At 43.7% G+C, this 21,011-nt stretch overlaps 1 protein-coding gene across 2 annotated transcripts in view; it reads right to left on the reverse strand.

Moving 5' to 3' along the window:
- Positions 1–21,011, reverse strand: part of DOCK5 (dedicator of cytokinesis 5) — a 143,439-nt gene that overhangs the window by 33,697 nt on the left and 88,731 nt on the right. For both annotated transcript variants that reach the window (XM_056860411.1, XM_056860412.1), the window contains 7 exons: positions 17,757–17,891; positions 14,380–14,491; positions 12,606–12,676; positions 12,026–12,132; positions 11,253–11,389; positions 9,385–9,480; positions 8,177–8,275 (listed from right to left, as the gene is read on the reverse strand). In XM_056860411.1, coding sequence (XP_056716389.1) covers positions 8,177–8,275; positions 9,385–9,480; positions 11,253–11,389; positions 12,026–12,132; positions 12,606–12,676; positions 14,380–14,491; positions 17,757–17,891 — 757 coding nt within the window. The remainder of the gene's footprint in view (positions 1–8,176; positions 8,276–9,384; positions 9,481–11,252; positions 11,390–12,025; positions 12,133–12,605; positions 12,677–14,379; positions 14,492–17,756; positions 17,892–21,011) is intronic.

Here is a 21,011-nt window from a genome sequence, read left to right on the forward strand (position 1 = left end):
TGCATATGGTTTTATTCAACGGCAGAATTAGCCACTGTGACAGGAAAACCTCACCAAAAGTCCCCCTAAATTCAGTGGCAGACATCTGTTTTGGTAAATTACCATGAAGTCAAGCCCAAAGCGAGACAGTACCACGTAGATTACAATAATCAATACTACTGGCATATATAGGCCAGCACTGCCTATTCTGAACATTAGCCTCTCATCTTTGGAATGCCCTTCTGTCGAGGTCTAAAGGGATATTGGAGGGGCACAAGCAAGGAATTACTCTCTTGTGCCATTGGTGGGCACACCCTCAATACAGGGACCATGTCCTCTTTACAGTAATGTGACTATAATAATTTGGGTATACTGAGGGGTAACACTACACTTCTTCACCCACCACATACACCAAACCCAGCTGACACAAAAGCCACTATGAACTTTATTTTATTGGCCTGCCAGACCTTGCCCCTATTTAAAATAAAGCCACCTATGAGGTCATTTGTGATGATGTTACAAAGGCTCCTCTGCCCTGCCTTGGTAGACCTCTCCCCAGACCCTGTGCACTCCATTATAAACCAAGATCAAACACGGAGAATTAAAACACAGACAGAACAAGTTTATTTTACTGGGAAGGTGTCAGTGCAGGGAAATAAGTAGTGGATGTTCAACACTAAAAAAAGCTGCAGTGTTCTGGAATGGCTGAAAGTCAAAGATACAGTTTGACAGAAATAAATAATTTGCGTCAAAGCAATGAGAGAACCAATTACCGTCACTTGCTTCTGAATGAAAGCTGAAGGGACTTTCCCCTCAAGTTTCTTAACTTTTTCCACAGCTACACTTAAACTGTTATATGACAGGCCACAGCTTGTCATATAGTATTCTCTATACCAGAAAGTCTACAAGACAGAACTTTAAAGCAGGTGTGGCCCACCCTAGGCTAATATGCTGACCTAGTTTTCTTTCTTTTGAAGAGGCTTTGGGATACAGCACAGTCCCTAACATGCCTAGGTGACTGCTAAGCCCTATCCCACCTAAAAATCCATTGAGCCACCCTTTTTATTCTGCCTGCTTCCACCCTCCTTTCTTCCTCCAAGAGTTTTAAAGGCCTTGATAGGTGGCTGCTAGCTTCTCTGCCTTGCCAACGAGGTCCAAATGGGATTGGCAGATGAGGACATGATGGGACGGACCATCACACCTCCCCGAGAGGCTCACCTGGCACCTCTTTTATAATCTTAGAATATCAGACCAAAATATTTTTTTTACCTGTGGGGGGTTCCATCTTTGAAAGCTGTTTTTATGACAACTATTTTATGGGTATCATTTTAGGCTGCTCAATTTTGTTTCCCCTTGAGTCGGAAGCGACTTGATGGCACTTAACACATACACACCATTTTGCTTTATGCTGTTTTAATGTCCCTGGCTTATTTTTCACAGCGATAACATGTTGTTTTTATGATTTTTATCGTATTGTTTTTACCTGTGAGCTGCCTCCAGCAGGTTTCTGGGGAGGCGGCATATACATTTTCTAAATAACTGTATGAATAAATAGCAGCTCCCCAGGAGTTTCCTGCAGAGGTCCTTCTCAGCTCTGCGGCATCAGAGCTTTTGAAACTGAAGACACCAGGACTTGAGCATGCCTGCATACAGAATGTGCACACTACCATTTATTTATTTTATTTTATTTATACCCCACCCTCCCAAGCCAAACGCCGGGCTCAGAGCGGCTCACATAACATTCCAACATATATTAAAATAGCCTAAAACATTGAGCTACTATCCTTCCCTTGTGTACACAGCTACACTGCAAACTGCATGGCCAAAAGTCCATGAAATACAAAAGGGACACTGGACATTTGACATTTCTACAGGATCCCAATTGTACACAAGAGCCACACACTATGTCAATCAGACTACAGTTGTGTCTCTTTTATCTAACATAGTGGTTCCTAACCTTTTTGAGTGTGAGGATCTCTTAATCTCCAAACATTTGGCAGCACCCCCTCCCCCGATAAGTAGTTGTACTATTAGTGTCTATTGATGGAGAAGATCTCATGACAGTGCTTAGTACACATATGGATTTGCAGACCCCTCGTGAGATAGCTCTGTGGCCCCTGAACGCAATAAAAATATTTAAAAAATAAAGTCACCTCTATGGGTTTTATTGAAAAAGTGGGATTATGGACAAAATAGCTATGGTAGCCACTCTTGGACAAATGTTTTGTCCCGAACAGCCGGTGTGTGTCAGCTCCAAAATTACCAGTTTCTCAAGTAACCGTCTGAAGCAAATACAGGAAACATGATTGATTTAATGAGCCATTTTCAGTTTATGTTCTGCTCCATCAACAAGCCCTTGGTCTTTCTCCAAAAGAACATTGGCCTGGGAAATTAAAGACTGATTGCTTTTCAAAAATGCAGAGGGCAATGGGCTGAACCAGACTTTTGGCTTCTTGGGTCAGGGTAGCCCCCGCTGATTCAGAACAGCTTTTTGAAAAGGTGCCTCTGCAAAACCTGGATGGAGAGAATGTTCAGGAAATGATTTCACAGTCGACAGTCCCACCACGAACATTTGCGAAGAAGCAAATGCCCACTGAAATGAGCGGGTCTTACATACAAATAAACAACAAAAACAAGAGGATTCGCTGTTAATCCAGGGTTGATTGTTGCTTTTTGCTCAGCTGAACAGCGCCAACCCTTTCTACCTCAAACAGTCACAAACACCTGCTTTCCGTATGTGGCTACACTGCTCAGCAGACCCAGGGCACTCCACAAAGCACAGTAGCCAAAGCCAAACCTAATTATTCCACTTGCCGGCATTCTGAAGATGATAGGAATTCAGCGCTTAAGCTGCAGCAACAAAACTGCAGACTCTGCTTCACGCTATGGGAAATCTCTTGTCATTTAAAATGAAGGGTCACAGTGCTGAACTTAAGGATGTGGTACCCTAGACCCAAGAACATCCAGGTGAGCACATCTATGTATGGCATACATTTCTACACATTTGCTCCCTGCCACCCCCATCCCAAACAAATCTTATCACTGTCTACCAGCAACAGTGATCTTGGTAGCGTACATGTAGTGAGTTTTTGTTAAAATAACAAGGCATACATAAAGCCTTTGAAATAAGTAAGAACATTCCACAAGAAGCTTGCTGCTGGAAATAAAGGGAAAGAGCCAACTATGCTGAATCCACTTTTTCTGGTGTTGCTCTGACATCCCAAATGTGGATTTGTTTTATCTTTACACAAATGATAGTCAGAGGGTCTTGAACTACAGATTTCTGTGATGCACAGCCTATGTGTCACCACACAGTAATAGCCAAAGGAAGACCAGCCTGACCAGCGAAGCAGGCCTTTTCGCATCAACAGGTTGCAGTGCTATGAGTGGCCCTCTAAATACTTCCTGGTCAGGCTCAAAAGTTGCTGATCTGAGCAACTCTGAAGACCCGCTTTTATAGTACACATACTGTCTTTGCACAGGAGGTGGCCCTAAAAGGTAATTTGTTCTTTGCAGGAAGAACAGATTAGACAACTTTATTGGCTATTTCATTTCCTCCCCCACTTGCCAACCCATGACAGCATAATGAGTGGGTGGGAATGAAATGTGACATATGGTTTTATATTTGATATGCTTTATACAGCAGAGATGCTTTATTGGTTTTTTATGTTATGCTCAGACTCATAACTTGATTTAGGAAATGGTGAATAGGGAACCATATTTTATTGCTACGGAGACTAACAGAGGTGGTTTCACCAACTCTAACACCAACTCACTTTAATCTGTCACTTTGCAATACCCAATACAAGCCAGACTTCATATAATTTTGCACTGCTTTGGGTTAATAATAGTTACAGCCTTTACAAGTATTAAAATTTAATACATTTCCAAGGACATGGGGGCGGGGGGAAGGTGGCAGTCAGGCTCCCATCCATCATGCCTGGATCTAATTCCAGCTGAGAACTCCCTCCCTAAGCAGCAGTCTGAATTGCATTTCATTCTGTTTTGCTTGCTGTATTCATATCCCGCCCTTTTACTTAAGTATCTAGGGCAGCTTACAAAAAAAAAAAAAAACCTTAAAAAAAACAGATTTAAACAACACACACTACATTCCAAAACATCTGGGTGCAAATTAAAACCACACAGCATAGTAACCCATCAGCAGAAAAAAGGATAAAATGAAACAAAAAAGCTGTCAGGTAAAGAATAAAACCCAGAAAATTGTAGAAGAAAACAACAACAACCCCAAAACCCAGATCCCAGCATTAAAATGTGGTGGGGCCGTGGCTCAGTGGGAAAATAGCTGCTTTTTAAAACAGGAAGTCCCAAATTCAGTCCCTAGCATCTCCAGAATAACGCAGTAGGTGATAAGAACATAAGAAACGCCATGCTGGATCAGACCAAGGCCCATTAAGTCCAGCAGTCTGTTCGTGCAGTGGCCAACCAGGTGCCTCTAGGAAGCCCACAAACAAGACAACTGCAGCAGCATTATCCTGCCTATGTCCCAAAGTACCTAATATAATAGGCATGCTCCTTTGATCCTGGAGAGAATAGGTATGCATCATGACTAGTATCCATTTTTTACTAGTAGCCATGAATAGCCCTCTCCTCCATGAACATGTCCACTCCCCTCTTAAAGCCTTCCAAGTTGGAAGCCATCACCAACCACATCCTGGGGCAGGGAGTTCCACAATTTAACTATGCGTTGTGTGAAGAACTACTTCCTTTTTATCTGTTTTGAATCGCTCACCCTCCAGCTTCAGCAGATGACCCCACATTCTAGTATTATGGGAGAGGGAGAAAAGCTTCTCCCTATTCACTCTCTCCATACCATGCATAATTTTATAGACCTCTATCATGTCTCCCCTTAACTGCCTTCTTTCCAAACTAAACAGCCCTAAGCGCTTTAACCGCTCCTCACAGGGCAGTTGCTCTAGCCCCCTGATCATTTTGGTTGCTCTTTTCTGCACCTTCTCAAGCTCTGCAATATCCTTTTTTAGGTTTGAGTGACCAGAACTGTAGATAATATTTTAGGTGTGGTCTCACCATAGATTTGTATAAGGGCAGTATGATAGTAGCAGTTTTATTCTCTATTCCTTGTCTAATTATGGCCAGCATGAAATTTGCCTTTTTCACAGCAGCCGCACACTGGGTTGACATCTTCATTGAGCAATCCACTACCACCCCAACATCCCTTTCTTGGTCTGTTGCTGCCAGAACAGATCCCATAGCTTTGCATTGCTTCTGTATGGAGGAAGGGGGGGCGACCTCTTCCAGACCCCATAAAATCGGAACCCCTGACCTAATCTTCACTAAACTTGGGGGTTCTTGAAAGGAGAGTCCCTTCAAGCTACCCTGAAAATTTGGGACATCTACCTGCAAAAATGCCCCCTGGAGCTGTGAAAAGCTGGGAAACCTGGAAAAAAACTGAATTCCCATGTTTACAGCTATGGGAATTCGGCTTATTTCGGGTTTCCCCCCCAAAAAATCGAGCCCAATAAACTCGAACCCGAATTTTACCAATTTTTGTGTGTGTGCACAGCCCTAGTTTACAGGTATGCACAATATGGCCCATTACCAATGCTGATTTCTCCACACCCATCTCTCCCCTGGACATCACAGACTCTTCTGCATATCACACCTAATCCAATCAAGCCTGCTATTGACATTTACATACTGTTCCTCTACTTAAAGACCGATGGATTCACATTCTAGCTGTATCTGAAGAAGTGAGCTGTGGCTCACGAAAGCTCATACCCTACCAGAAAATATTTTTGTTAGTCTTTAAGGTGCTACTGGACTCTTGCCCTTTTTGACTAGCACAATATTCAGTTAGAGTTCCCAGGATTCAGCTCTGATTTTGTACTACTGGGTTCCAGACTAAAGACTCTGTGTATGGTTACAAGGATCAGTATAAGGTAGTAATCCCTGACAGGCGCATGGAAAGACACTGTAGCTGACTTTAGTGGCAAACAGGGAATCAAACCAACTGGTCCTCTTCGCATACGGCTGCCTAAAAAATCTCCCAGAAGATCCAAGTATTCCCAACACTGACTTCCCACACTGTTTGCAAAGATCATCTGCACTAAACAGAAACTTTTGAATAACTTGATCTGGGTGTGGAAATACTGAAACTCAACCTCAAGACTAGGGTCTGAACGGCTTGGGGGATTTAGTTGCAAATATGTCATGTGGCCTTTACGGTAATAAAAACAACACCTGCATTTCTGGAAGCCAATCCCAGTGCCTCAAAACTGCCAACTTTTCATCAGACCAAATCAAGTCAAAGCCTTGAAAAGCTCTTTGGCAGAGCTCCACAGTGGAAGAACAGAGGACCATTCCCGATCTCTTTTTCCAGAGTGAACTAAACGCATGCTGGTCCCTGGACTACCATCCTACCCTGCCACATTGATTTGCTATGTCACAATGTTGGCCCTGGTTGCGTGGGCCCTAAGCCAGCCAGTGGCTGAACTCATGATCAAAAAAATACATAAAGAAACAGAGAAAAAGGGGTATAACCAGGGCCAATCTGTACTCCACGTGACACAAAATTCTAATTCTGGACCCAGGGAATCAAAATTCTACATCAAGGAAAACTGAATGCTATGGCTGGTATGCATTATGCACATGAAGCAAATCTGCATGATGTTTCTTCTCTTGCAAGATTGAGTCTTTAAATTTGCATAATTTGTTCTAGGAGTGGTTAGGCACTGGAGCTCCATCCTCTGAGAATGGGAATCTTATTTGATTGCCCCTCCAAGTTCTGACATTTCATTAGTTATTATATTGTTATAGTAAAAACAATGAAACCTACAAATGCCAATAGGCCTCCTGCTTACCCAAGAATGATGCTACCCCCCACCTTTGTTCCAGCCCCGAATTGATGACTGCCTTTGGTGCTACCCCTTGGAGGGCACCCTTCACCAACAAAACGCCACAGCTATAGGGGGAAATAACCTCACAAATGCTGGAACATAAAACAATGCCATAACCCAGACTGACTGACACTGACAACCCCCTGTCAAAGAGCTCCCCAACCTGTCTCCACCAGTTGGAGGCTGCTTTGGTTTGGTCAAAAGTTTCCCACAAAGACAAAACCTTGAACTCCAGGCTTTCGCCCCAAGTCCAAGGAGTAGCTGCCACCAGCCCTTTCAAAAGGTTGAGCTCCAGGGGGAAGATAAGGGCAATCCTCTCCCAACTCACTCCAAAATTGAGTGCAACGCTTACCCTGCAAGGTAGAGGCCTGCCAGGGAAAGATTACACTCCCAAAATGTCTTAGGTTTTTGGTAGGTGGTTTTTACACTCACACAAAGGCACTTAGAATTAGGCTTGGAATCCCAAAATCACAGACACAAGCCATTTAAAGGCTAACAATTTATTTATAAGATTCAAGTTGGTTTACAGGAAAGAAAAAGTCATGAAGCGTTAAGCAAGAAAATAATAAACTATTTAGCATAACTAGCTAATACATTCAAAAGCCTTTTTGGTTCAAAAGGATTGGCAAAGGTTTCTTGCATCAGGTTTATAGTTACCAAGTTCCAAAGATGCTTCCAGCATTCAAGAGTTTCAAAAGGTTGTCCAAAAGGTTTCTCCAAGCAGGTCAAGTTGACCAGAGTTTCCCCGTAGGGCCAAAATCAAATGGGTTGTGATGCAGCCAGCACAGCCTTCCTGCTGTGCACCCCAAAGCGTGCATAGTTTTCTCAAGGGTTGGTTTGTCCTTATATTATTTTTCTCAGTGGCATGAGCTCATAGAGGCCAATTGAGAAAACGCAAGCACTTAGCTGTTAATTAATCGCTTGGTCAGAATTGCTGACTCACTCAGAGATGTGTTCAGGTGAGGAAGCCTGCAGAACTACCTGCACCTGGACATTGTCATGATGGCTGACCATTTAATTACCATTGCAATGCACGGCCTTGCATTCCAAAAAGGGGAAAGGTTAACTAGCACCAGCTGGGGCTTACTCCCTCAACAGAAGCAGTTTTCAAAAGGAAACTTATTTTTCTGGTCTAAAATTCCAATAACACAAAATTCATAGGCCTCCCAGGCCTGAACCAAAAAAATCATGAAATCCAAGAAATTGAGAGACCTCAACTTCTTGACACCTCCCACCCCCCAGGACACAGCTACAGACTCAATTTCCATGGTTTGGCTTGCTGCCCTCCCCCAAGTGCCCAGTTCAAGTTCAGTCAGACTCACAATAAGGTCTTGTCTGGTTTTGAAAGTGTTGATGTAGTGGTTATAATGGGAATCCTCCATCTGCCTCAAGATAGCTGTCATGCATGCCACAAAACTACCCTGGAAATGAAAAGGGGGAGGGGGAAACCAAAGAGATTTCATCAATTTCTTTTATTTGCAAAAACCTTAATTAAAACAGCACCATCACTGGTAAGCAATAGCATTCAATGAATCAGCTCTAAGACAATGAGGTTGTATTGGTCAATGATTAAATCAGACCAAGGAATGACAATGCAGGGGTGGGGTGGGGGGATAGAACGTAAAACCTGTAGCTGTCAAATCCCTGGTCCAAAGCACTGACTTGACATTCACACACACAAAACCCTTAACAGTTTTAGTGGAGCTGTCCAGATTGGCTCACACTGCCAATGTGGGATATATTTTCAATCCACTGTAACTGTAATTTATCATGGGTAGAAATATTTCCTTTTGCCCATCCTGAAACTGTTGGCCATCATTAACTGGGTTTGGACCACATTCTATGTTATAGGACAGGGAGGGGAGGAAATAGAGAAGATCCCACTAGCAGCAGCTGAGTACCACCTGGAATGAGCATGTTTTTTTCTCTGCTTCTAGGTACTTAAGCCTGGGTATGGCCAAAGAACCAAATCAAGAAGTAAGAGCCAAAGGGCTCTTAGCCCATAGCTGTGGCGTATGGCCTACATGATAACCAGCCCAGTGAATCAGGGCCCTCCTAAGATATGCTTGTTTTCTTTGTTTAGTTAATTATATTGTTTAAATTGGTTCTTTTGGAAATTTCTATAAGTCATTTTGGTTCTCTTTGGGGAGAAAAGTGGCATAAAAAGCCCTAATAAAATAAACAGAAAGATATATTTTTGGTCCCTCGACACAGTCACGTCCCTGCTTTTTGAAATAAAGGCCTTCCCATGAGGTGCCTACGTGATAATGTAGAGTGGCCTGAGGTAAAGAATTCCCAGATCTTAACTGGGAAAACTGGCCAAGACTCAGTTAAGCTGTTATGTCCTGCTCCAGTTCCTCCTGGGCAGCATATACTATGGGCACAAGTTGGTGGAAAAGCAATTCAAGAAAACGCCGGCATCCCATGCGCTGTCTGTGCTCCCGCAAGATGGGCGCTAGACTGCAGAATTACAGAAGAAAGGGACACTTATCGAACAAAGCAAGCACGGACTCTAGGAAACAGCTCTCACAATGTGAGGAGAAAGTCGGCTCATTCCAATCACCGTCCGGTTTATTCTCCTCAGCAGGCGCTCCATAATCAACTGGATGTGAACAGCAGTGGGGCCCTGAGGAGATTAAGCAAAACACAAGCTGGTGAGGCAGAAGCTTGGCCCCGCTCCTTTCACAGGGATTCTTGGGGCTCGGGAGGAGAAGGCCGGCTGGATATTAATTGCGCGAGGCTGGGGCAAAACAAAAAGGTTTCAGCACAAGACGTGCACGTTGAACAAGACAGTGCAGCAGTTTGGATTCAAATGGTTTAGTGCTGCGTAGTCCCAGCCAGCGATCCAAACACTGCTCGCTTTCATCTCCATAGCCGCTTCTATGCGAGGCCACGTGCAGGAAAATAAGGTGGCAGAACGCTGAAGGTGTCAGATGGAGAGCTCCAGGGGGTGCATTCCAGTTCTAAATACTCTTTCGCATTAAAAAAAAATCCATGCAATCAGAAAACTAGCACAGCAGGGAGAAGTCTCCTACTCCCCTTCTCTTTGCCTGCTGTTCTGGGTTTCTATTTGCGGGGGCAGGGGGTGGGAGATAACAGAGTGTGACCCCACTCTTGGAAGTCTGATATGGGCTAGTCTGTTCTCCCACCTCAAATTTTATCACGTCATTCTCTCATGTGTGTAAAAAAGGCATGAGTTACCCAAAATGTGAGACGGAGTAAAGACCATGGCTGATTCCACACAGAGGACTTTCCCTGTTTCAAGTTAACTGACTCACATGTTTTATATTTTTTGTTTCCAGATGACTTCGTCCTCTATGCCTACCCAAATCGTGAACAGCCCATTCTTTCCACAAAAACTACTTTTTTAAAACCAGGAAAAAAATGGTGTTTCCCAGCATGACGTCGGGATGATCTTTTTCTTGTATTTGAAAGGGAAGGTCCACTTTGTGTTTGAATTAAAGGAAATGCCCCCTTCCTCGACATTTTCACAGTGAACTGCATGTGGTTTCTTAAAAAAACAAAACCAATTTTGAGGTCATGGCAATGGTTGTAGTGCAGTCACCAGGTCATTCCTGACCCATGGGGAGACGTCCCATCCCAACGTTTTCTAGGCAGACTTTGTTTGCGGGGTGGTTTGCCAGTGCCTTCCCCAGTCATCTTCCCTTTACTTCCAGCAAGCTGGGTACTCATTTGACCAACCTCGGAAGGATGGAAGGCTGAGTCAGCCTTGAGCTGGCTACCTGAAACCGACTTCTGTCGGGATCGAACTCAGGTCGTGAGCAGAGCTTTTGACTGCAGTACTGCACCTTAACACTCTGCGCCACGGGGCTCCTTAGTCACTACCATACTGCAACACAAAGAGAGGGAGCATATTGGCCCACCCTTGGAGCCCAAATATAGGGAGATGTGACAGGGGAATTAATACCAGTGGACAACAGTTTCTTGTTCACTGCTGAAACTGAAAGAATGTGTTTTTTTTTAAAGCAGGGTGTAGAATCGCACTATTCTCAAGCAGTGCTACACATAAGCCATTTTTTTTTAAAGGGTGGGCAGAGAATCACGATGGTTGCATGATAAGAGTAAGGAAAGGGCTGTGAGCATCTAGTATGAAAACAAAATAGTGTCCTATAATGGTGAAAAAACAAATTTATCTGTACCATCTGGAATCTCCATTTCAAGTGCTGATTGACCAACAATTGCACCTGCAACATGATTACCGTGTTAAAAAAAACCTTGTGTGGAATCAGCCCAGAACCCACATAATTAATTTATCGAATTCTCCACATAGCCCCGTCTGTGGACACTTACATTTTTTTTATAGACAAAAAAATGAGACTTTTCATTCTTCTGCATATGTGCTTATTTATGAAAAGCCACATTTGTGCATTCACTCACCACTTCCTTACGATCCAAAACCTCAAGAATGTTGCTGAGGAGCTGCGAAGAGGCTTCATGATCAGGCTTGTTGGAATTATCATCCAGCTGCCCACTTAACTGATCGACCAGCAGAGGCAGGAGAACATCTCGGCACTCTGGGAAACAACCAAGAAATATAATACAGAGAATCAGAGAATCAATGCATCAGGCTTGGGCCATGCTCTTCCTCCCCACCCCTTTAACTTACCATTTTATTGAGTTAAAAAAAAAAAAAACTTGTAAACAAAACAAAAAATACTATAATAATAAATTGCATAGCCCTTCTGCAGGCTTACAAGGCACAAGGAAATTCAACGCAATCCACTATGTATTACCAAGGGACTGATCATAATGTTGCACCCATGTAACAAGTCCCAGTGGTACAACTGGCCCGGTTTGACTGAGCTGTGTACCAGGGAGATGGGGATTGAAATGAGGCATGACAAGAGCAGGAGGGTGGAGGGGTAGAGTTGGCAACCCCAAGTGCAGTCAGAAGCATGAAAGACCCACCCTTTCCCTGGTTTTACTCATAAAATATTGCATGCAGAATGCCTCAGTTGAGATGGCTGTGATTTGGAAACTCAATCCTCCTCCCCTAATCCGAGCCAATTCCCTCTTCCATTTCTGGACTAGTCAAGCCACAGTTTGCCATGATGCCCAATGGGCCAACTAGGATTCACGCCAACTTCTGAACTGTTATTTGCAAACTAATTTCAGACTTATGGTTTCACATCGCCAGCTCACAGACCCACCAGATTGACGGAACAGGTCACTGTCGACGATCTTGGTCATGCAGTTCAGTTTCTGGCGAACAAGCTGGTTGTCAGGGATGCTTTGGATGAACTTGCTAAAGAGAACGCTGAAAAGTAGAATGTTGGGCACAGAAAGAATGGTTTTTATTCAAGTCTAGCTTTTCACCATTGATTCAGTAATATTTAAACACAAATTAGCATCAGATCTCTAATAGCTAGATGGGATTTGTAGATTATAACTACTGGGATGGAGATTTTTTCTCTCTCTCATTTTTTCTTTCCTTCATCAAGGCTTAAGAGGCTACTGTGAACCTTTACTATGTCAAGAACACATTTCTGCCCTGGTCAGACTGGCATAACCGCATTACAAAGCTATAGTCTCCCCCACCCCCAATTTGTAAGAGGCACCTTGAAAACTCTTGAGGGACTTCCTTTTATGGAAAAAAATCAAACAATTCATGCCTATTCCTGTATCTTTTCCCCCCTGTTTTGTTTGGCTCAGAACAAGTTTCAAAAACTTCCCAGATGTTTTAGTAGCTCTGCCAGATTCAAGAAGGAAAACAACATTCTTTCTAGCTACCTGAGCTCAACTGGATCGAATACCAGTTTGACGTCATTGATGATACTTGGTAAATACTTTAAAGCAGCACCCTGTAAGATACAACAAAGAGGAAGAGGATTCTGAGTTATTCCATTCATGCTAAAGAGTTGGGTCAGTTTGGACATGAGTCACACAATAGGGTGCTATTTATCATGGGTGCATATATCTCCCAACAGAGCACTGGAGAGCCGGTATAGACTAACAGGTAAATTTGGACTGGAGAGATCCAAATTCAGATCTCAATACTGAGTACTTATTGGTAGCGACAAATGAATACACCTTATAGACAGCCAGTGTGGTGTAGGTGGCTAGAATGTTGGACTAGGCCTGGGGAGACCTGGAGTCGAATCTCAAGTCATTATGAAACTTACTTACTGAGGGTCCTCTTATGTTATTTACAGGTAGCCAAATATTGTTCGGCAGCAATTAAAATCTGCTCTGAAAAGGTTATTAGTGCTAATAAGGTTAATTTTAATTGATATAATTTTACCTGTATTTTTTACAAACAGATTATTTTATCATGTAATGGGTTTTATTGTCAAGGTTTGTATCTTTTCCGGCTAATGCCGTAATAAGAAATCTCTCTCTCTCTCTACTTACTGAGGGACCTCAGACCAGCCGCTTTCAGCCTAATCTACCACACAAGCCTGTGACAGAGTGAGATAAGTATGTAGGAAATAAATATATAAATATATAGTATCCTTGTTACCCCATCCCCTGGCATAAGGCCCAGCGGGTGATCTTAGACCAGTCAATATCAATCAGTCCAAACTATCCCACAGAGTTGTTGTGAGGAGGAGAAAATCTGGGTGGGTTACTGAAATAATCTTGTAGCCATGTATGCTATCTGGGGTGGGGGGCAACAAAATACCAAAGAGGAAAGAAAGAAATATAAAATAAATTGTACCAATAACTTGATTGAAGCCTGAAGGGAAAGAAGAGCTTGTAGGTTTTTGTCACATTCCTAAAAGCACAATGATACTACAGGCACACGCTCCTAGAATCATTTATGACTACTGAACTAGTAAACTCAAAAGACTTTATGAAAACGGGGGGACTAAAGCTGCTTCCACATAGTGGAAATGTTTCATCCCAGCTCTCAAATTGGAGTGGGGCTTTTTTGAGCATCCGCTGGACACTATCCTTCATCTGTACTGCTCCCATGGTCATCCATTATTTGTTAGGGTTTCTCCGATCTTTCCAGAAACACTGGAGTCAAAACAGATTTCCCCACTTGAGGACAGAAATGATTTCAAAACCTCAACACCCAAACTTTCCCCATAGGCACGCGCACACACACACACACACACACTGTCCTATGGGTGGGTTTTTTGCTGGCTTTTAAAAACAAATGGTAGTAGGCTGTACCTCTTCAGAACTCATGTGAAGGAATGCTCTTTAAAAAAAAAAAACCCTCTGTATATAGAAAACTCACATGTGAATGCTAAGCTAGGACACTTTTCCCTGATATGCTACTTTACTTTGGGGAGGAAACATTCTTTATTTGAAATAAAGGTACCTTCATTCACACAAACCCGCCTCTAGAATCTGAACTGGTATAACAAAAGGTTACCGCCTCAGTGAGAACTAAGCCTTTGTTTCTGTGACAGGATTTTGGTAAATTTCAGCTCCACTTTGAAATCAATATATAAATATTTCCTGCACATAGAGAAGCTAAGGAGCTCGGATCAAGAGTTAAATAAGTTCAACGGAGTTCTGCATTCCAGTTAATGGTTAAGAGGTTTGTACTAACCTTGATCTTGACGGCCTCCTCCAGAGGTCTGTCCATGAGGACATTAAAGGAGAGGAACAGCTTGCGGATCGCATTATTAAACTCGTCCCCATCTTCAGTTTTCCCATAAAATCTAAGAAAGAGAAAGAGGGTCCATTGCCAACTCTCCATTCGCCAGCCACAGTTGAAAAACAGTCACAGAAGGGCTTCTTTCAATAAAGCTGATGGTTCTCAAAAGCAGGAGAAAAAACTGGTTCACGTGACTATTGGGTAACATGGTCAAGATAACAGAAGTCTCCACTGTGCTGTTTGTGTACAGTACACTGCTCCTGAGAATGGCTTGATATGCAGCCAAATTGAAACTTAACATTCCCTGATCTATCTGGCTTTTGGAAGGTTTTAGTCAAGATCCGGCCAAGCAAACACCAGCTAGTTTCATGCATGTAAATCCATTGAAGTTTGATTTGACATATACTGACGTCAACACATTAAACAAAAACTGCATATTCATTAATGTCCAGGCCAGTCCTCCCAGATTCACCATGCAGTTCTCTTCCTTTGTTGCCCCCAAAGCCTGGAATGTGAAATTTCCAATGCCTCTCCGCTCATTCCATTGAGTAGGCAGGTACACGGAACCCCATTTTCCAGATTTCTGTCAACAAGATATGACCCATAGGATGTTGAGGCTTTACACACCAGCCGCCACTAACACCATAACCTTTTTCACAAAAGTAAGTTATGAGAAAGAGAGGAGAGAGCAAACTGGGGGAGCAGAGTCTAGTGGCAAAGCAAAACATTCCAAACCAGGCGCAAAAGTCAAGACTAGCTGGGCTTGATTTACAAAGGCTTGGAGATTTCCACACAAAAAATTTAACCTGCCCCCATCTGAATTACAGTGCCAGCACTATTGTTCATCTCATCACTTTGTGAGTTGTGCTGTGTCTCGACATGGAATGTAGCCACACAATTTTGGAATGAAACCACACAAAAATAAGTGCTGGACAGACAACTCAGCATCCTGAGGAGTCTTTAAAAATCAATGGCTTTACAACCTCAAAAAACATTCACCATGGTTAATAGTCTTCAAAATGCATTTTCTTTTTACACCTCTTGAAGTATGAGTACTCTGGCCTTCCCTTCTTTGGTGATATTGAGCTCACTTTGGGCCAAATCACACAATACCTACTGCAAGCACATGCAGCTCCTAAATGATGCAAGTAATTCCCTGGCTCTCCTCCCCCTCTGCCACAGATCTGGGCTGAATTGGTATCACATTAATTTTTAAATGTGAGGAAAGCCAATTGGGTCCAGGGAACTTGGGCTTGCCTTGCCAACAAATGTATTGTGTAGTTTGGCCCCTAGAAACTAATCCAAAACAGGACCACTTGGAAGTAAGCCTCATTTTATTCAACAGGGTTTACCTCCAGGAAAGTGTTCTTAAGATTGCAGCCCTAGACACTTAACAGACACAGAAGAGGAAGCAACAAGCTAATTCTATATTTAGTGTTTTGTCTGTAGAAAAAGAGCTGCTTAGTTCCACTTGCTTTAAAGATCCGGGCTTTCCCACAATGAGTAAATGATATCTTGGAAATAAATGTTGCCATAAATATCAAGGGGAATTCTTCCAACCCTCATTAAAAGTTCCTCAATACACACTGCCTCTTTGCTCAGTTCCTTGAAGATTTAAAACTGTGCACCACAACGTTCCATGAATTCAATTAAAATCCTTGATAAACAAAGGCAAATAGGGTATTAAATGCAGGGCTCTAGCGCATCTTTAATCTTATATGCTCAGCATAAACCCTGCACCTGAAATAGAAGTTGGATTTAATTTTTTTAAGTTTTTAGTCCTCATTGTAGAGGAGGCCGAGCTTCTAAGACATGCATACACCTCTCTCGTGGCCCCCAATCATACCCAGCGTCTCCTAACAAAGGACAATAGAGCTGTGCAGAGCATTCTCAGCCCATTTTAAGATTACCAGAATCCTGCTCAGCCCCCATCTCTAGCTTCTGAAAATTTCATCCCATAAGAACTACACACTTTCAAGCCCACCTTAGGGCCAAACTAGATGTGACGGTGTTTTCAAGTCCACCATGGAGATGCCATGGCCATTTGAAAGTGATTTAAAAATGCAGCAAGGGCCCAACCTGGATTCGGCCTGAAGCACTCTTGTTCCTCTTCTGTGAGCCTTTTCAAGTGCTGAAACCCCTCACCTGGCAGCTGATTCAACATTTGAGAAGGGGAGGGGAGGGTTGCCAGGTTGCTGGAACTGGTGGGCAATTGCCCGCCAATCCATCAGGCTGCTTTGTGGGGCGGCCACACACGGCATTCTTATGTCACTGCCGGGTTTACTCCGGGAAGCGCTGCATCGCGACAGGACGCTTTACCATTTAACCCCAAGGGGCATTGAGTGGTAAAGCATCCCATTGCGATGCAGCGCTTCGAGGAGTAAACCCGGCAGTGACGTAAGCACATCGTGTGCAGCTGCCCAACCCTGCCCCCCAAAACCCAGCGCTGGTGGAGAGGGAGGACTTGGCAACCCAGGGGTGGTGGTGGCGGGGGTGGCAAGAGCTTCACAGTCTGCCATGCTGCAGGCCCCTATCCCAGTCAAGCCCTCATGGCATTTTTAAATCATGTTAAAATGGTGGCAGAGTCCCTGTGGAAGATACAAGGATGCTGCCACATCTAGTATGGCCCTTAGAAATGTTAAGAAGTAGAAGCTTGGGGTTGGATCCAGACTAAATTTTCTAACGGCAGAATGGAACTTCCTTGCCTCCCTCCCCCCACCACTGCAACCCACTGATCTCCACAAAATGTTGCTCCTGAGAGATAAGGGACTCCAAGGAATTACTTATGGGAGGTCTGAAACAGGAAGGAGGGATTGGTATGAAAACTAGCAATTTAGTTTGGAATTGGATCCGGCCCTTCTGTTTTTAAATTACCCACTATAATAATAATCAATTCATGATAATATTATTAATGATGAAGTTTTTCACAGTACTGATTTCTGCTCTTGTGATATTTTTAAAAGTAGCAGGTGGGACTGGATGATACTTTTACTTGGATTGCACTCCCACATGTGAGGAGTGGGCAAGCACATGCCATCCCACAACATTTTTAAAAGCCCATGATCTTAAATTCTGTGTACATTGGCATAGACTGTACAGCCAGTTCCCAGGAGCACTCTCTCAGTCTGGGCCTGGAAACAGGGGATATTAAACACATATACCTTTTTTCCCAAACTTTCTCACTTGGGAGTGATAGAGGTAGGAAACAGGCACTGAGAGGGGATGGAGAAGTATCCAAGTAATAGCACTGCCCAAAAAAGATCTGTGTATGCTTAGTAACTAAAGAGGAGAAACACAGAAGGCGGCCACATTTTCTGCTTCTTGCTTACCGTAAGTACAGCACCCTTGACTGAACGATGAACCGGAAGAGGTACTTCAAGGCTTTCAAAGCAGCAAAAAGCAATTCTGTTTTGCTGGCGTCTTCTGCATTCCCTACGTAGTAGTTCAGAACCTTGGTGAGCTTCCTGGGGGCAAAGAAAACAATCAGAGCAGGGCCAAACTACAGGGCAAGGGATAGACCGAAGAGCAAAGGGGTGGGGGAGAAGAAAGCCCTAGGCTCAGCTATATTCAGAAATACTTCTTCAGACAACAAACTCATTAACTTGTGGAATTGACTGCCACAAGATGGAGCAATGGCCAATAACTTTGGTGGTTGAAAAGAGGACTAGACAAATTCATAAAGGAGATGCCCAAAGGCTATATGATGATGGGTAAATGGAACAATCAACATCATGATGGCTAAATGGAACCTCTATGTTCAGAGGTTGAATACCAGTTGCTGGGGGATAACAGGGGGAGGTTTTGACGTTTTATGTCCCACTTGTGGGCCTTCTGGGGCGTCTGGATGGGAAACAGGGCGCTCCAGTACAGGGCATTGCAGTAGTCTCATCTCTGATCACCTTTACTTCTCCTTTTTCCCAAATGCCATGTGTCCTGTGCAGGTACATACCAGTCATAGCTATCCATGGCACAGCCACATAGTCAAAAGGCACACAGTTCTTGCAGTGTGAGTGGAAGTCAGAGTGGACGTGCGCCTGGCATTCCTACCAATGGGGAAACCAGCTTCCGTTTCCCCACCATCTCCTTACTAAGCTGCAGTGAAGCCCGAAGAGTCTGAAAAGTACCCTGTGGTCACTGTATTGAGGAAACAGCTAGCAGGCCCCACCTGGGGATGGACTCAGAAGGCTTCTCTCACTCTCAGAACAGTGGGAAGCATGAGCAAGAAAAGCTGATCCCTCGTGCCTGGGTTTGCCAGCCTCAGCTGTGGAAGGAGCCATGCACAGGCGAACACTCCTCAGGAATTGTGAGCCGCTGTGCGAAGCTCCCAGACAAGGAGGAATGGAAAAGAGAGCCAGCCACAGGAAATTCCAGTCTGATACAACAAAGGTTAAAGGCAAGATTCACATGCTGGGAAAGATTAACATACGGGTAGACCAAAGGATGAAGGACCCTGCTGGACTTGTGTCAGAGGCCTTTCTCTGGATGCGTCTGCCTTTAGTGATTAAATAACTGGGGACCAAAGAAGAGGGCTTTTCCAGTGGAGTTACCCCATTTACAAAACACTCTTCTCAGGAAGATTTGTCAGGTACTAGTGTCCTCCTCATTTTGGCTCGAGGTAAAGAATTCTTAATGTTTCATGGCTTTTATTTAGAAAACGTATATGCTTGCCTCTCAAGAGACTGGTGTGAATGGCTGATTCTGCAGATGTTTTTGATCTTTATTTGCTTCTCTAATGCTGTTTCAACTCTTGGTTTATATTTTAGTGGTCTAAATAGGATTTGGGGATTTTTTCTGGCTGAACTGTATTCTTCTTTACTTTTAAAACAGAAAAGTGGCTTTCAACCTTTTAAATACATAAATGCATGGTGATGCAGTTACTGCCACTGTGACTAAAAATGTCTTAAGCATCATGCTTAGACCATTGACCAATAATGACAGTCAGAGTTCATGCCACACCAGAAAAGTGCCAGCAAGATCAGAAGCATCATGCTAGCTATACAGGAAGATAGATTGTCCCAGCAACATGAAATGAATAAGGTGCATGCAGGCGGAAAGCTACTGATATGTTGGCTGTAACATTCAATTTATCTGTGATAAAGACTTTTATTTTTAAATATTTTATTGTGGCTTTACATTGCCTGATTGTAAACTGCCTCAAGCCCTGAAAAAGTATTATATAGATACTTCCAATAATAAAAAGAAAACAGCTTGTATGGTTTCTCTAAGGTGCACACCTTTTAAGTTGCACCCTCCCTCCAGTGCAGCTCACAACTACATATTTAAACAGACCAAGGAGGAGGAAGAGTAAGAAGAGTTGGTTTTTATATGCCGACTTTCTCTACCACTTAAGGAAGAATCAAGTCGGCTTACATTCAGTTCCCCACAACAGACACCTTGTGAGATAGGTGGGGGTGAGAGCAGAGAGAACTGTGACTAGCCCAAGGTCACGCAGCTGGCTTCATGAGGAGGAATGGGGATACCAACCCAGTTCACCAGATTAGTGTCCGCTGCTCATGTGGAAGAGTGGGGAATCAAACCTGGTTCTCCAGATCAGAGTCCACCGCTCTTAACCACTACACCACGCTGGCTCTCGCGGCTTTTGGCAAGGAGGGGGTTGGAAAACTAGGCTGCCGCCATATTTCAAAAGCCCAGTTCCAAGTCTGTTTAAAACACAACTACATGGGGAAACCCTGCCTTAGTGACCCATTTCCTCTATCCTTCCTCCACCATGAAGCTGCCTGTGTTTCTACTTAGCGTAACTGGCAAAGTTGTTATAAGGCTGTGCACCCCTAGGGCAGGGATGGAGAAGAAACCTATTTACCCCCCAGTGCAGCCTCTATTAATGGCTGCCGTCAGGACTTTGATCTGAAAGGAAGACTGCAACCTAGTAACACAGGTTTCAAAATCCAAAGCAAATTGGGGGGGGGGTCCCAATGTGGCTTATTGTGCTGGTGGTACGTCATTTGCTGCAGTTCTTTGGCATGCAGTACCTTCATCTGGGTGGCATGACGCAAATGCCCCAGAACGATGTCACGAAGTTGGCAAGCAAAGATGCCGCTGAAGTAGACCAAGCCCATAAATCAAAGGCACGAGGAAAGGTTTATTATCCAGACCAGGATAATGGATGTTCTATAAACCAGAGACCAGAGCTTGGCTTCAAGTGCAGGGGGGGGGGGAGCAGGAGGCGAATGCAGACATCCCCAAAGATTCTAGCGAGGTGGAGAATCCAGAAAGCATACAATCTACTCAAGAACTGATCAAGAGCATTCGGAGCCATACAGGACTTCTCTTCATTTCCTTGGCAGGTTGAAAATGTGCAAGTAAAATGACAGGGGCAACGTAAGCTTGAACTGTCTCCAGAAGCTAAAATTACTAAACTGAGGCTATCGTACTTTGGTCACATTATGAGAAGACAAAAGTCACCGGAAAAGACAATCATGCTAGGAAAAGTTGAAGGCAGCCGGAAAAGGGGAAGATCCAGCATGAGGGGCTGTGGCTCAGTGGTAGAGCATCTGCTTGGCATGCAGAAGGTCGCAGGTTCATTCCCCGGCATCTCCAGTTAAAGGGACTAGGCAAGTAGGTGA

This window comes from Euleptes europaea, chromosome 14 (genome assembly GCF_029931775.1).
Source record: "Euleptes europaea isolate rEulEur1 chromosome 14, rEulEur1.hap1, whole genome shotgun sequence".
NCBI classification, from domain to species: Eukaryota; Metazoa; Chordata; class Lepidosauria; order Squamata; family Sphaerodactylidae; genus Euleptes; species Euleptes europaea.